An 11,690-nucleotide genomic window follows, 5' to 3' on the forward strand; every position below is an offset into this window, starting at 1 on the left:
GAGCTGCACCAGAGCACCTGGCCTGTTCAGCAAAATTTTTGAGGGCCTGAAATAAGTCAGGCTCTGAGCTGAGCAGCAAAAAACAGGGGAGTTCCATCTCTTGTCCTCATAGTGCTTCATCCTAGTATGAGAGATAATCTAAAACTTATGAAGTATTGGTGAAAAATAACAGGGACCAGAACAATAATGACCAACACTCACATGGTGCTTTAAAGTATGTGGAATGTTTCCCTTTATCTAATTCCAAGAATCTGAGAGGAAGTTGTGGTTCTCAGTCTTGCTTTCCAGTCGAGGAATTCCAGTTTAGAGATATTAAATAACCTGGCCAAGGACTTTACAACAGGCAAGTATAGCTCTGGTTTGGTGGGTTCTGTTTGGTTTGGTTTGGTGCTGGAGCTTGAACCCAGGAGCCCTCTATCATTGAACTACACTTGGTCCTGCCCTTTTGTTTTTTTATTTCAAGACAGGGTCTTTCCAAGCTACTAAGGGCCTTGCTGAGTTGCCCAAGCTGGCTTCAAACTTGTGATCCTGCCTCAGCCTCCAGAGTCACTGGGATTATAGGTGGGCATCACTGTGCCCAGCTATCTCTAGTGCTAAGTAGCTGGGACTAGAGGCACATACCACCTCACCCTGCTAAATGAGCCCTGGTTCTTTTTGTGGGGGCTGGGTCAGGGTACCAGGGATTGAACTCAGGGGCACTCAACCACTAAGCCACATCCCCACATCTCACTGAGTTGCTTAGTACCTCACTTCTGCTGAGGCTGGCTTTGAACTTGAGATATTCCTGCCTCAGCCTCCTGAGCCGCTGGAATTACAGGCATGTGCCACCATGCCTGGCTGAGCCTTGATTCTTGAACTGACTTCAAGCTCACATCCATCCTGAAAAAGAGGAGCCATTAGGACTAGACAGGAACTAGTTTCTGGTCCAGCTGTACATTTTACATTTGAGCAGATATCCAGAAATATTAAAGATGCCTTGCCTAAGACACACGGCATAAAACATGGATAAGAACTTACAGACTCCCAGCCCAATATACTTGCTTTGCATCTGAGTGATAATCCAGTGTCCCTCCCCAGGGTGAGGCCCTAGCATCTTTGAGGTGGACCGTGACCATGGGGTGGTACCAGCCCACCTCATTTGTTGCATAGTCCCTCATCTAGGTAACAGCTCAAAGTGCCCCTCCCAGCTCCTCCCCTTCCCTCACCAGTGCCTCTTGCCAAGTGAGTGGGCTTTTGGTCAACCAGCATGATGTAACCATCTACTGTATGCAAGACCTGCTGGGATAACTCAAGACAGATTTGGTCCCTGCCTTCAAGGGCTGTCTCCTGGGGAGCCAACAAGAATGGAGAGGATTTGACAAAGATAAAGGGCAAGAGAAAGGGCACAGATATCAGAGACACATTGCAGGATACCCAAATCAGGCCTTACTGGTTGTGACTAGAGGTGGTTCAGGTGGTTCACCTCCTGGAGATGATATCTAAACTGAGCCCTGAAATCTGAGGGGAAAATGAGCCATGCCAGAGCTGGTGGGGAAGAGACTTTCAGGGTGAGAGCAGAGGCACGCTACCCAAGGTAAAAGGCCCCCCTGCATGTGGCAGGAATGTGGCAGGTTTCTGCCCATCAGCTCCCATCTATTCAATGTAAATCATACTTTTCAGGCTGAGTGGCCTGTGAGCAGAATCCAGGTCTTTCCTCCAGAAACCTCATGGGTGAGGGTTTACTCTTAATGGGGTGATGCAGTCCCCATTAACCAGCTTGTCATTTGCTTGCACCACCATGGATTCACCATCCCTTCCAGCCAGCAACCCTCCCCATCTCCTGCTGCCTCCTGACCTGGGCCAGGGCATGACTGGGCCCACAAGGGGCTGTTGGCCTAGAGGCTTGGACCTGTGGGGAGAAGCTACTGGTGGCTACGTTACTACCCGGATTCCCTTCCTTCACATCTCCACCACCATTGTGCTGTGCCCAGGAAGGCCAGCCCCTCCTATAGGGACAGGAGAGGGATGGTGGGAAGGGGGAAGTACCACTCCATGATTGAAGGGCAACCCCTCCAGTTTGGCACCCTGAATTGGGGGGACTAGTAAAGGATAGCCCCTTTCCCGTGGCCTGTGTTTAAGGTCCTTGCCTTGACAGACTGAGGTAGAAAGGGGGCCTACTCAAGATGGCAGTCCTGGGGGTGGCACTGCCCATTCCTGGCTGGTTTTCCTTGCCCCAGTGATGTCATGTTCACATTCCTGGGCTTTTCGCATGAATGTTCATATGGAATATTAGCCTGGGGAGGTGGCTTAGCTTTCACCCTTAGTTATGGTTGAACATTTTATGGGGTGTTTCCCTCCAAGGTGACGTGTGACATTGCATTCAGAAGGGCCATTTCCAAAGGCTGGGGGGTGTAGCTCAGCGGTAGAGTACTTACCTAACATGTGTGAAGCCCTGGTTTCAATTCCCATCACCTCAGAACCAAACAAAACAGAGTAGAAGAGTCATTTCCCATATGTCCCCTGTGCTTCCACTCCCCCAGGGTCTGGTGCTGTGCTTTGTGCTGGGATACATAGTTCCGGCCCTTGGGGACGTTTGATTTAGTAGAGACAGAACTATAAGCAGATTTTGTCCATACAACATGCTGAGTACAAAACAGAGGTGGACAGAGATGGCAGGACTGCACTGGACACAGCAGCAGCAAGGTGCCACATTAGGTGATGAAAGGTGGGAGAAGGTGTCAGTCAGAAGGGCGCCTAGGTGGGGACAGCAGTGGGAGCAGAGTTCAAGTGGTTGGAAATGGAGCAAGGCAGGAGGAGATGACAGGCAGATTGGTTTACAGGGGTAAGGGTGGAAGGGTCAGGGGTGGGCATTACTGCCGGGAACGCTGGGTCCAGGGTGCTATGACACGTGTGTTGAGGGCCAGGAATCAATGTTGGAGGCCATCATTGTGTGGGAGGGTTGTGTGTGGCCAGATTTGCATTTTGAATAATGCAGAAAATGAATCCACCAAGGAGATGCCAGGATAATGGGCAGGATCCAGAACAGAGCCAAGAACAGGGACTAAAGTGCTAGTCAGAGGAGGAGAGCTCCAAAGGGTGAAAGTCAGGAGTGTGCACACAGTCCCCAGCTGAGAGGGTGGAAAGAGAGAGGCCCAGGGTAAAGAAGGCACTACCAAGAAGGGCTGATAACCTAGCTGAACCTTCAGTGTGTCAAGCTCCCAAACCCAAGGAAATGATTGGAGTAGGGCTGAGGCCTGAGGTGGCCTGGACTGAGGAAGTGTGAGGAAGGTCAGGCCTGGTGGGGACTCTCCACAGGGAGCAAGAGGGAGGAAAGAAGGAAGGACAGGCTGCCACCTCAGGTTTTGTGCCCTGAGTTGGGCCTCTGCCACTAGGCTGGCAGGTGAAGGGTTCAGTCCTATAGAGAGGAGGGCAGAGGACAAGCACAGCCACGCAGGCTTTAACCAAGCCCCTCTGATAGCCACTGGCTCTACTAATAACCAAAGCCACCCACTCTCTGCTTCTTGACAACTGACATGGGCACAGCTACTCTCTTCAGGAGAACCACAGCACCCAGAAGAATGTGATCCTTCCTGTGGCCCAATGGGGTCAACCAGGAGAAGCCCCTCAGAGCTTGAAAGATACACAGAAACCAGACGTATTTGCCACATCCTCTTGTCTGTCCACAGCTCCTATTGGCTGGTGTTCCTGTCCTCTCTGCAAAGCCAGTCTCCTCCCCACTGCGTGCCTCACATTTGCAACTAGCTGCCAAGAAGCAGGCACCTCCAATGCCCTCAGGTCCTTGGCTTTCTTCCAGCCCTCACCAATCTTTGCCCAGAACGGGAGTCACAACAGGCTCCTCAGCTCTAGCAGCCTGCGACCCATCTTTTCCCCACTACAAGCTTAAGTTTCACCATAGCCTGAACAGAACACTCATGCCCGCCTACTTTAAAGAAGACAAAACAAACAAACAGAACAAAAACAAACAAAAGATCCTTCTGTGGGAGGAAAAACATGAAAAAACAAAAACATCACCACAGAACTGACTTTCCTGCAAGAAAACGCCTAACACTTCCTTCTATATCTGACCCCAAGGTGGCTTCCGGCCTCCTCTCTAACACCCCAAAGTTTCTACCACTCAGCTGCATGCCAAGTTCTGCAGTGCCTCCCTCCTTTCCTGGAGGACCTCTCCACCTGTTGGGCTCCTATTGCTTCTTGAAGGCCCTTCACTGAGTGAAGCAGAACAGCTTTACCCCATTCCCAGAGTTCCAGGTGCGAGGGTGGGGCTGTTTGTCTGTCTCCCACAGCTGGAGGTCAAGGGCCCTCCTGCCTGTTGTAGACTCAACAAATGGCAATTGAATTGACTTATCCTTCCCACTAACTCCTGGTTGTCCAGGAAGATGCCCTGGCGGGATGGACAGGATGATTTCTGAGGTCTCTATTAACTCTGAAATTCCTCATTGCTGATGTCCAAAGTTGGGCACCCAACCTTCACCCCTCTCAAGACTCTCCCAACTAAAAAAGGACATAAGAAGTTTTCCAAGTTGGCTCAGAGACCCCTAAGGGGCCCCCAAGCACCTCTCAGGTGAATATAAACTCAAAACTATGTCTATAATAAAACCAAGGGGTTGTCTTCTCTCTCTTTCCTTAGCAGTGCATGGTAGAGTTTTCTAGAAGCTACATGTGAATCTGCAACAGAATGGATGCAGGAGCAGATGAGCTCTTAGCAGGTTCAATTTAACCAGATGTTAAAAATAAAAAATAAAGCCACTTCTTCACCACTTTGCTTTGATAAGTACAAGCTTTTTCCTCTAAAAATGTCAACATGCAGTTGGGTGCAGTGGCATAGGTCTGCAATACCAGAGGCTTGGGAGGCTGAGGCAGGTGAATCACGAGTTAAAAGCCAGCCTCAGCAACTGTGAGGCGCTAAGCAACTCAGTGAGACTCTGTCTCCAATGAAATACAAAATAGGGCTTGGGATGTGGCTCAGTGGTTGAGTACTCCTGAGTTCAATCCCTGGTACCAAAAAGAAAAAAACATATTTTAAATTTTAACTAACATTTTAAATATGTGCCAGGCATGCCTGTAATCCTAGCATTCAAGAGATGCAGAAGAATAACTTGAGCCCAGGAGTTCAAGGCCAGCCTGGGCAATATAGTGAGACCCTCCCCTGCATCTCAAAAAAGAGAGAAAAGTAAAATGTAGCTGGTTTATTGTATGTATGTAATTATTTATGTATTTATTTATTTAAATTTATTTATTTATTTTCAGTGCTGAGGATTGAACCCAGGGCTTGATGCAAGCTAAACATTTATTCTACCACTGAACTCCACCCCAGCCTTGCTTTTATTTTTAATTTTTTTTTTAACTTTATTTTTTTTTAATGTGGTGCTGAGGATCGAATCCATGCCTCACTTGTGCTAGGCAAGCACTCTGCCACTGAACCACAACCCCAGCCCCTTGTTTTTATTTTTAATTTTGAGTATGTTTAAACCTCTCATTTTCCATTTCTAGCATAGTAAATATGGAACACTGTATTCTACATAAAGAAAACTCTCAGGGTCTTCAACAATCTTTTTGTAAAGGGGTCCTGAGACCCCAACACCTTCCCACATCCTCACTCACCCCTTTGCTTCTCTCTCTTCTTGGTGGCCACATCTGAAACCCATCTGCTTTCCCCCACTGGCCCAGGAGGGCCTGGCCTTGTGGATTCTCACCACTGCTCCTGCAGTTCCTCACACTGAGACCCCCCAGGGACCCGCTGGCGTTTCATCCAGTGGACTTTCCTCTGTCATTTACCTCAACATCCTGGCAGCATGACAATGTTTCATACTCCTAGAGACACCCATCTCTTTCCTGGTTCTCCTCCTACCCTCCAGTTTTGTGTTCCCAATTCCTCTTGCTTTACTCAGACCGCCAGGCCTGAGGACCTCAACACTAAGCCTGCCCCATCCTCTTTTTCCCTCCCCTTATGGCCTCAAGCACCATCTGCATGTATCTAATACAACTCTCGCCCAGATTTCTCTCCTGTGTTTCACAGCAACATATCTAGCTGCCCCCAAGATCCATGTGGATGGCCTCTCCCACAGGCAACCCCAACTTATGCCCAGGGTAGATCTTTACCCTTCCCTTTCTGGTTCCAAGGAGCCTGGCCCTCCTGGCTCTACCCTCATCTTTATGATATGATGATATACATATATGTTTTCATCCATAGTGCCTGGCTCATAACTCCCTCTCCAAGACAGGTCATAGAAGCTCTAACATTCTCTGACATGTCTGATAGTAGAGGATAAGACCCCCTGAAGGGGTCCTGATCCATAGCTGCAAGGAAGGAGTGCTGAAGAAGCTGAACAAGTTGGCATGGTGACACATGATTATAATTCCAGAGGCTCAGGAGACTGAGGTAAGAGAATCACGAGTTCAAAGCTAGCCTTAGCAACTTAGCAAGGCCCTAAGCAACTCAGAGAGACCCTGTCTCAAAATGAAAAATAAAAAGGGTTGGGGATGTGGCTCAGTGGTAACAGCTCCTGGGTTCAATCTCCAGTACCAAAAACAAATAAACAAAAGCAAAAACTTGGTGTGTACTCCTGGCATCAGAAGTGAAGGGTTGGTCTTGGGGACTGAACCCTCAGCCTGTGGGATCACCAGGAGTGTCAGAATCAAATTGGCTTCCAGGACACCCTTCTGGGTTCCTGCTGCAGAATTGCTTGCTTACTCAGTGTGTAGGGAAAACCCACCCACATCTGGGCTCCGAAGTGGTCTGTATTGTTTAGTAGAAGAAAATGAGCCTGAGTTTGAGTTGCTTTTCCCTACTATATCTTCAGACCCTCACTCTGCTCAACCAGTCTGTCACCAAATCCTATCAATCTCACCCCTAAACCACACTCAGATCCACACCGCTGCCCATGCCTATTGCCATGGCTCGCGCCGTCACCTCCTGCTGACTGGCCTTCCTCCTCCAGTGTGACACAGCAACCAGAGTTTCCTCATTAGCACACCAGAATCCATTGGAGGTCCGCCACTGACCCAGGAGGAATGCCACCTGCACAGCCCAGCACAGTCACTAGGGCAACTGGCCCCAGTCCTTCCCTCTATGCAGCCTCATGTGCCCTCCCCTGCTGCTGGGCCAGCCTGTCTGACCTTGTCTCCCAGTCAGGCACATGCTGTTCTCTGACTCCCTGTTCCCAGAGGTCCCATTTCAGGCTCCCTCACCCAGAAAGTCTTCTCTGACTGCCCGTTCACTCAGCTCAGGGCTCCTTTCAACTTGCTCCCATTTCACATGGAATAGTCACCATCAGTTCTAGACTCCAGGTTCCTTAAGGAGGAGGCTCCTAGGCTGGGGCTGTAGCCCAGTGGTAGAATGCTTGCCTAGCATGTGTGAGGCCCTGGGTTCAATCTCCAGCACCACTAAAAAAAAAAAAAAGAGAGGAGCCTTTTATCGTTGTATCCCCAGTGCCTAGAACAGTGCCTGACACAATGACTTGAGGAATGAGAGTCCATGTTTAGCTGTCAAATAACCCTCCCCACCCCGTTCAACCTCCAGTCTAGAGCCAGACTCTGCTCTGATGCAAGAAGCCCCAGAGGTGGCTGCCCAGGGATTTCTGCCACACACTTGTTATGTTGTCCTGACCAGGTTCCCAGAAGAACCTGGCTGAACTCCACACTTTTCCCATCAATGGCAAAGATCACAAGGCTGCCAAGACATGGGCACACGACTCAGCATGGCACCCTCCCCAGGCACAACACCTGCCCAATTTGATCGGAACTGACCCTGCTGGGGACATCAGACCAATCCAGGGCACTGGCCACAACAGCAGTACATACCACACAGCCTGTCCCCATCCATCATTTCATGGGAACTGTCCCCTCATAGGGTGAAGTGCTCAGAGAGCAAGGGACTTCTCTGAGGTCTCTAGGTAGTGAAGGAAGGGGTGGTTTGGACAGAGACTCTGCTGCTAAATTCTGTCATCTTGGCCCCACTCCCATCCTGCAGGTCCAGGAGACCCTCATAGGCACCATTCATTGTTAAAGAGGGGCAGACCAGGCTGACATCTAGGTACTGTGACCTCCCTGGAGCCAGAACCTGAGGAAGAGTACATAGGGAGAGGCAGGGGGTAAATATGCAGCAGCAAGAGAGCATCTTACAACTTATCTCAATATGGGCAAGTCCTGGCAGCTCAGGGCAGGAGAAGGGACAGCCAGTAACTGCAGCCCCAGGAGGCAGCAGTGAGCACTCTGACCCTGGAAGTAAAAGGGACCTCAGGTCCTACAGGCTATAGAATCCCACTGTCAGTGTTGTTCAGAAGTTGTCATCCCCATACCCTAACCCACATGCTCCTTTAGTAGGAAGCCAGAGTTCTGGCCCACCTGCCAGGAAGAGCTAGCAGCTGGCCCTGCAGCTGAAGGAAGACCTGGTATAGGGTCCAAGCCTTTTCCCTCCTAGGAAACTTCTAGGGTATACCTCTTGCTTACCCCAACCCTCATGTAAAGAAAGAAGCACATCCCAGCACAGCAGAGATAATAAGAGATGAATTTATGAATAACAGTATGAGACAGAGAGGGAAGGAGCAAGGGCCTATGGTGATGAGCTTCCCATAAACAGACCAACAGATACACAAAAGTGGTCCAGACAGACAAGGAGACAGAGTCGGAGAAACAAAACCCAAAAGGTAAGAGGCCCAGGCCCAGTCTCAGCAGTTTTGTCTAAGCAACAGATCCAGCTCTGCCCTGGGAGTCTAGTGAGTGAGTGGGATTGGAAGGGGCCTGAGTCCTTGTAGGGCTCCCTCTGCTTACTCCCCACTGCCCCTCCTGCTGGCTGGGAACTTGGGCAGGTAATATTTCCAAGGCTGGGAAATGGTTGGTCTGGATGGACAGAAAATCAAGGCTCTTAGAGGCTCCTTGGAGAGGTGGAGGCCTGTGTAGTGTGGGGTTAGCAGCAGCAATGAGGGAAATCTGGTCAGGCACCAGGGCCTGAGGTGGAGCCACTGCGCAGCAGGGCCATGTCCAGGGCAGGCCCCCCACCCACCCTGCCACCACACCAACATGGTGCAATAAATAAAGTGTTCAGAAGTCAGTGTCAAGCAGGAGAGCTAGAAGCTGGCAGACTGACAGGGGCTTAGGAAGAGAAGTCCCCAGTTGTCTACCATGACATCTCAGGAATTCTAGCTGTATCAAGTTTGTATCAAGCACTGTGGTGGGCACCTGGCCCTGATGTCCACATGGGCACTCCCTGAAGGGGCTCAGCCCCTCAGACCAGCGCCAGAGCTTGCTCCGTGGGGCAGAAGCAGGGCAGCATGGTGCCTACAGCATCCACGATGGCTTCCAGATGCTCATCCTGGGCCTGAGGTCCACAGAGCTGCATGAAGTCTGCAAGACGCAGCAAGTACTCAAGATTGTGACCAGAGAAGCCTCGGCAGGCCAGGATCTGTGTAGCAATGGCCTCTTCTGGAGCAGGGCCCAAGTAGCCAGGGTTCTGTGGGGTGGCCACATAAGCCAATGCCTTGAGTGGTTGATCAGGTGTATCTTGAGGATAGAAAGTGACTTCCTTGGTGTCATAGCCACCAAGCACTGCCTCTCGCACATTCAGGTACTTCAGGGCCTCGCTCACCTGCTCACCTTGGACCTGGTATGCCACACCCCAAGTGCAGCCCTAGGAGGAAATAAAGATATTTCTGGTCAGTCACAGCAACTGTTTGCTGGTCCCTCCCTCATTACAGAATGCTATTCCCCCACCCCCACTGACCCAAGGACTGTACTTTTTTTTTTTCTTTTTGTGGTAGTACTAGGGAGCCCAGGGCTGCTTTACCACCAAGCTATAATTCCACTCTAAATATCTGTTTGCTTGCTTATTTATTTTTCTTAAAATGTTTAGTTGTAGATTTATTTATTTATTTATTTTATGTGATGCTCAGGTTCAAACCCTGTGCCTCATACTTGCTAGGCAAGCACTCTACCATGGAGCTACAACTCCAGCTCTTGTTTATTTATTTTTTGAGACAGGGTCCCACTAAGTTGCCCAGGCTTACTTCAAACTTGAGATCCTCCTGCCTCAATCTCCCCAATTCCCTGGGATAACAGGTGTGCACCACCAGGCCTGGCTTATGCCTCCTTTCTTAAAAGGTGGTCTAATCCCAGGGAGGACAGGATTTCTATTCATAGTGTGGTTCAGAAACATGTAATGGCATCACCTATAAGCTTGTTAGAAATGGTGCACCTCAGACCTCATTCCAATCCTACTGAATTAAATTCTGCAGATCCTAGGTAACTCTGAGAAACACTGAGCCAAAACATACTTCCACTCTGCCAGACAAGCAACAACTATAGCTTACAGTCATGGGCCCAAAAAGCTCTGTGCGTGGCACCCTTCCACATTGGGTGCTGGGTCCCCCTTTTGCTGGCAATATTTACCTCACGATCTTCAAGGAGGGTCACCACACGACCAGGCTAGGGAGGGAAGGAAAATTTTGAAAGACAAGTTAGAAATCAGTTCTGCCATCAGTGCAGAGAAAGCCTTATCATTCTGTTGGCTAGGCCTCAGAGAGTCCTATTCATATAGGGGGATGAGCAGGGAGTGATGTAGGGATACAGGAGAAATAGTAAGGCAGAGAGATGGCAATGGTCCAGATTGGTAATCAACCCAGGGATCCACAGGTTTACCGACTCCAGGCATCAATCACACAGTGATCACTTGGGCACACAAATTTAAGCCACAAAGCCAGACAGTTTTACACATTGGCCCAGAGAGCCCAGGCTATTCCAGGGCACCGGCGCCCACTATGCTACCCACCGCCCTCACCCCCCTGGGCACCGTCAGATTCTCACCATCTTGTCGCTGCCCCGATGGAAGGTGTCTCCCTGCCAGAAACGGCGGCTGTAGCCTCGCACGAAGCCCACACGGCTGTCACTGTAAGCGAAGTCGGGCCTCCACACTAGAGAGCCATACCCGAAAATCCAAAGTGCTGGAGGGTCGCCATCCTCCTGGGGGGACTGCACGGATGCGTTCGGAGACGGCGAGGGGGGCGGGGTGCTCTGGGTTGCGGGCTCTTGCTTCATGGTGCCGGGCACAGGGACGGGCCCGGGCGGCCTCCGGGGCTGGTCTCCGGCGCGGGCACGGAAGGACCGACGGACGCGCACACCTGGCCTGGCACCGGTCGGTCGCTCCAGCTGAGTGGGCCCCCACGGAGGTGCCCTTTAAACCCTCCGGCGGAGGGACCCCCCCGCCCGCCGCGGCCAGCTGCCGCGGTGATTGGGGCGGAGCAAACCCTCTTCGGGCCAATCATCTTCGGATTTTGCTTCTCGGTTAACCGCGCTACTCTTCAAGTGGGTGGCTGAGTGGCCTGCCCCGGGCCCAGTGCGCTCGCTGATTGGTTCGGCTCCACCTCGTGGCAAACCTGGCAGAAGTGATGCAACGGCAGGGAAGGTTTCCCCAGCGCCCGCATGCAGCAAGGGCGCCTCCGATTGCGTCAGGCGGCGGGCAGTGGGCATGGGCCCGGCGTGGCCACGGGCAGTGGGCCTCTCCTTGGCAACTCCTCCTGGCCCGGGCCATGCAGGAGCCATAGCGGGTGGGTTTAAGGCGATGTCTCCTCAGCAGTCCTGCGGGTGATGGGGCCGAGTCACTGCCACCCCAAGACTGTCCTGGGGCCGGAGCAGGACATAGCCAGAAGGAGCACTCTGGGCGTTGTAAACTCCTGAGAGCACGCACGGTCGACAGCGAG

General features: G+C 51.2%; 1 protein-coding gene across 1 annotated transcript; it reads right to left on the reverse strand.

Annotated features, from left to right (window-relative positions):
* Nucleotides 1–8,494: 8,494 nt before the first annotated feature.
* Chac1 (ChaC glutathione specific gamma-glutamylcyclotransferase 1) lies at nucleotides 8,495–11,350 on the reverse strand. The gene is made up of 3 exons (XM_005316421.5): nucleotides 10,798–11,350; nucleotides 10,384–10,419; nucleotides 8,495–9,625 (listed from the first exon to the last, which is right to left on the reverse strand). Exons 1-3 carry the CDS (start codon nucleotides 11,026–11,028, stop codon nucleotides 9,224–9,226), a joined length of 669 nt encoding a protein of 222 aa, XP_005316478.2. The 5' UTR covers nucleotides 11,029–11,350; the 3' UTR covers nucleotides 8,495–9,223.
* Between the last annotated feature and the right edge of the window lie 340 nt (nucleotides 11,351–11,690).

This window comes from Ictidomys tridecemlineatus, chromosome 5, assembly GCF_052094955.1.
Source record: "Ictidomys tridecemlineatus isolate mIctTri1 chromosome 5, mIctTri1.hap1, whole genome shotgun sequence".
NCBI lineage: Eukaryota > Metazoa > Chordata > Mammalia > Rodentia > Sciuridae > Ictidomys > Ictidomys tridecemlineatus.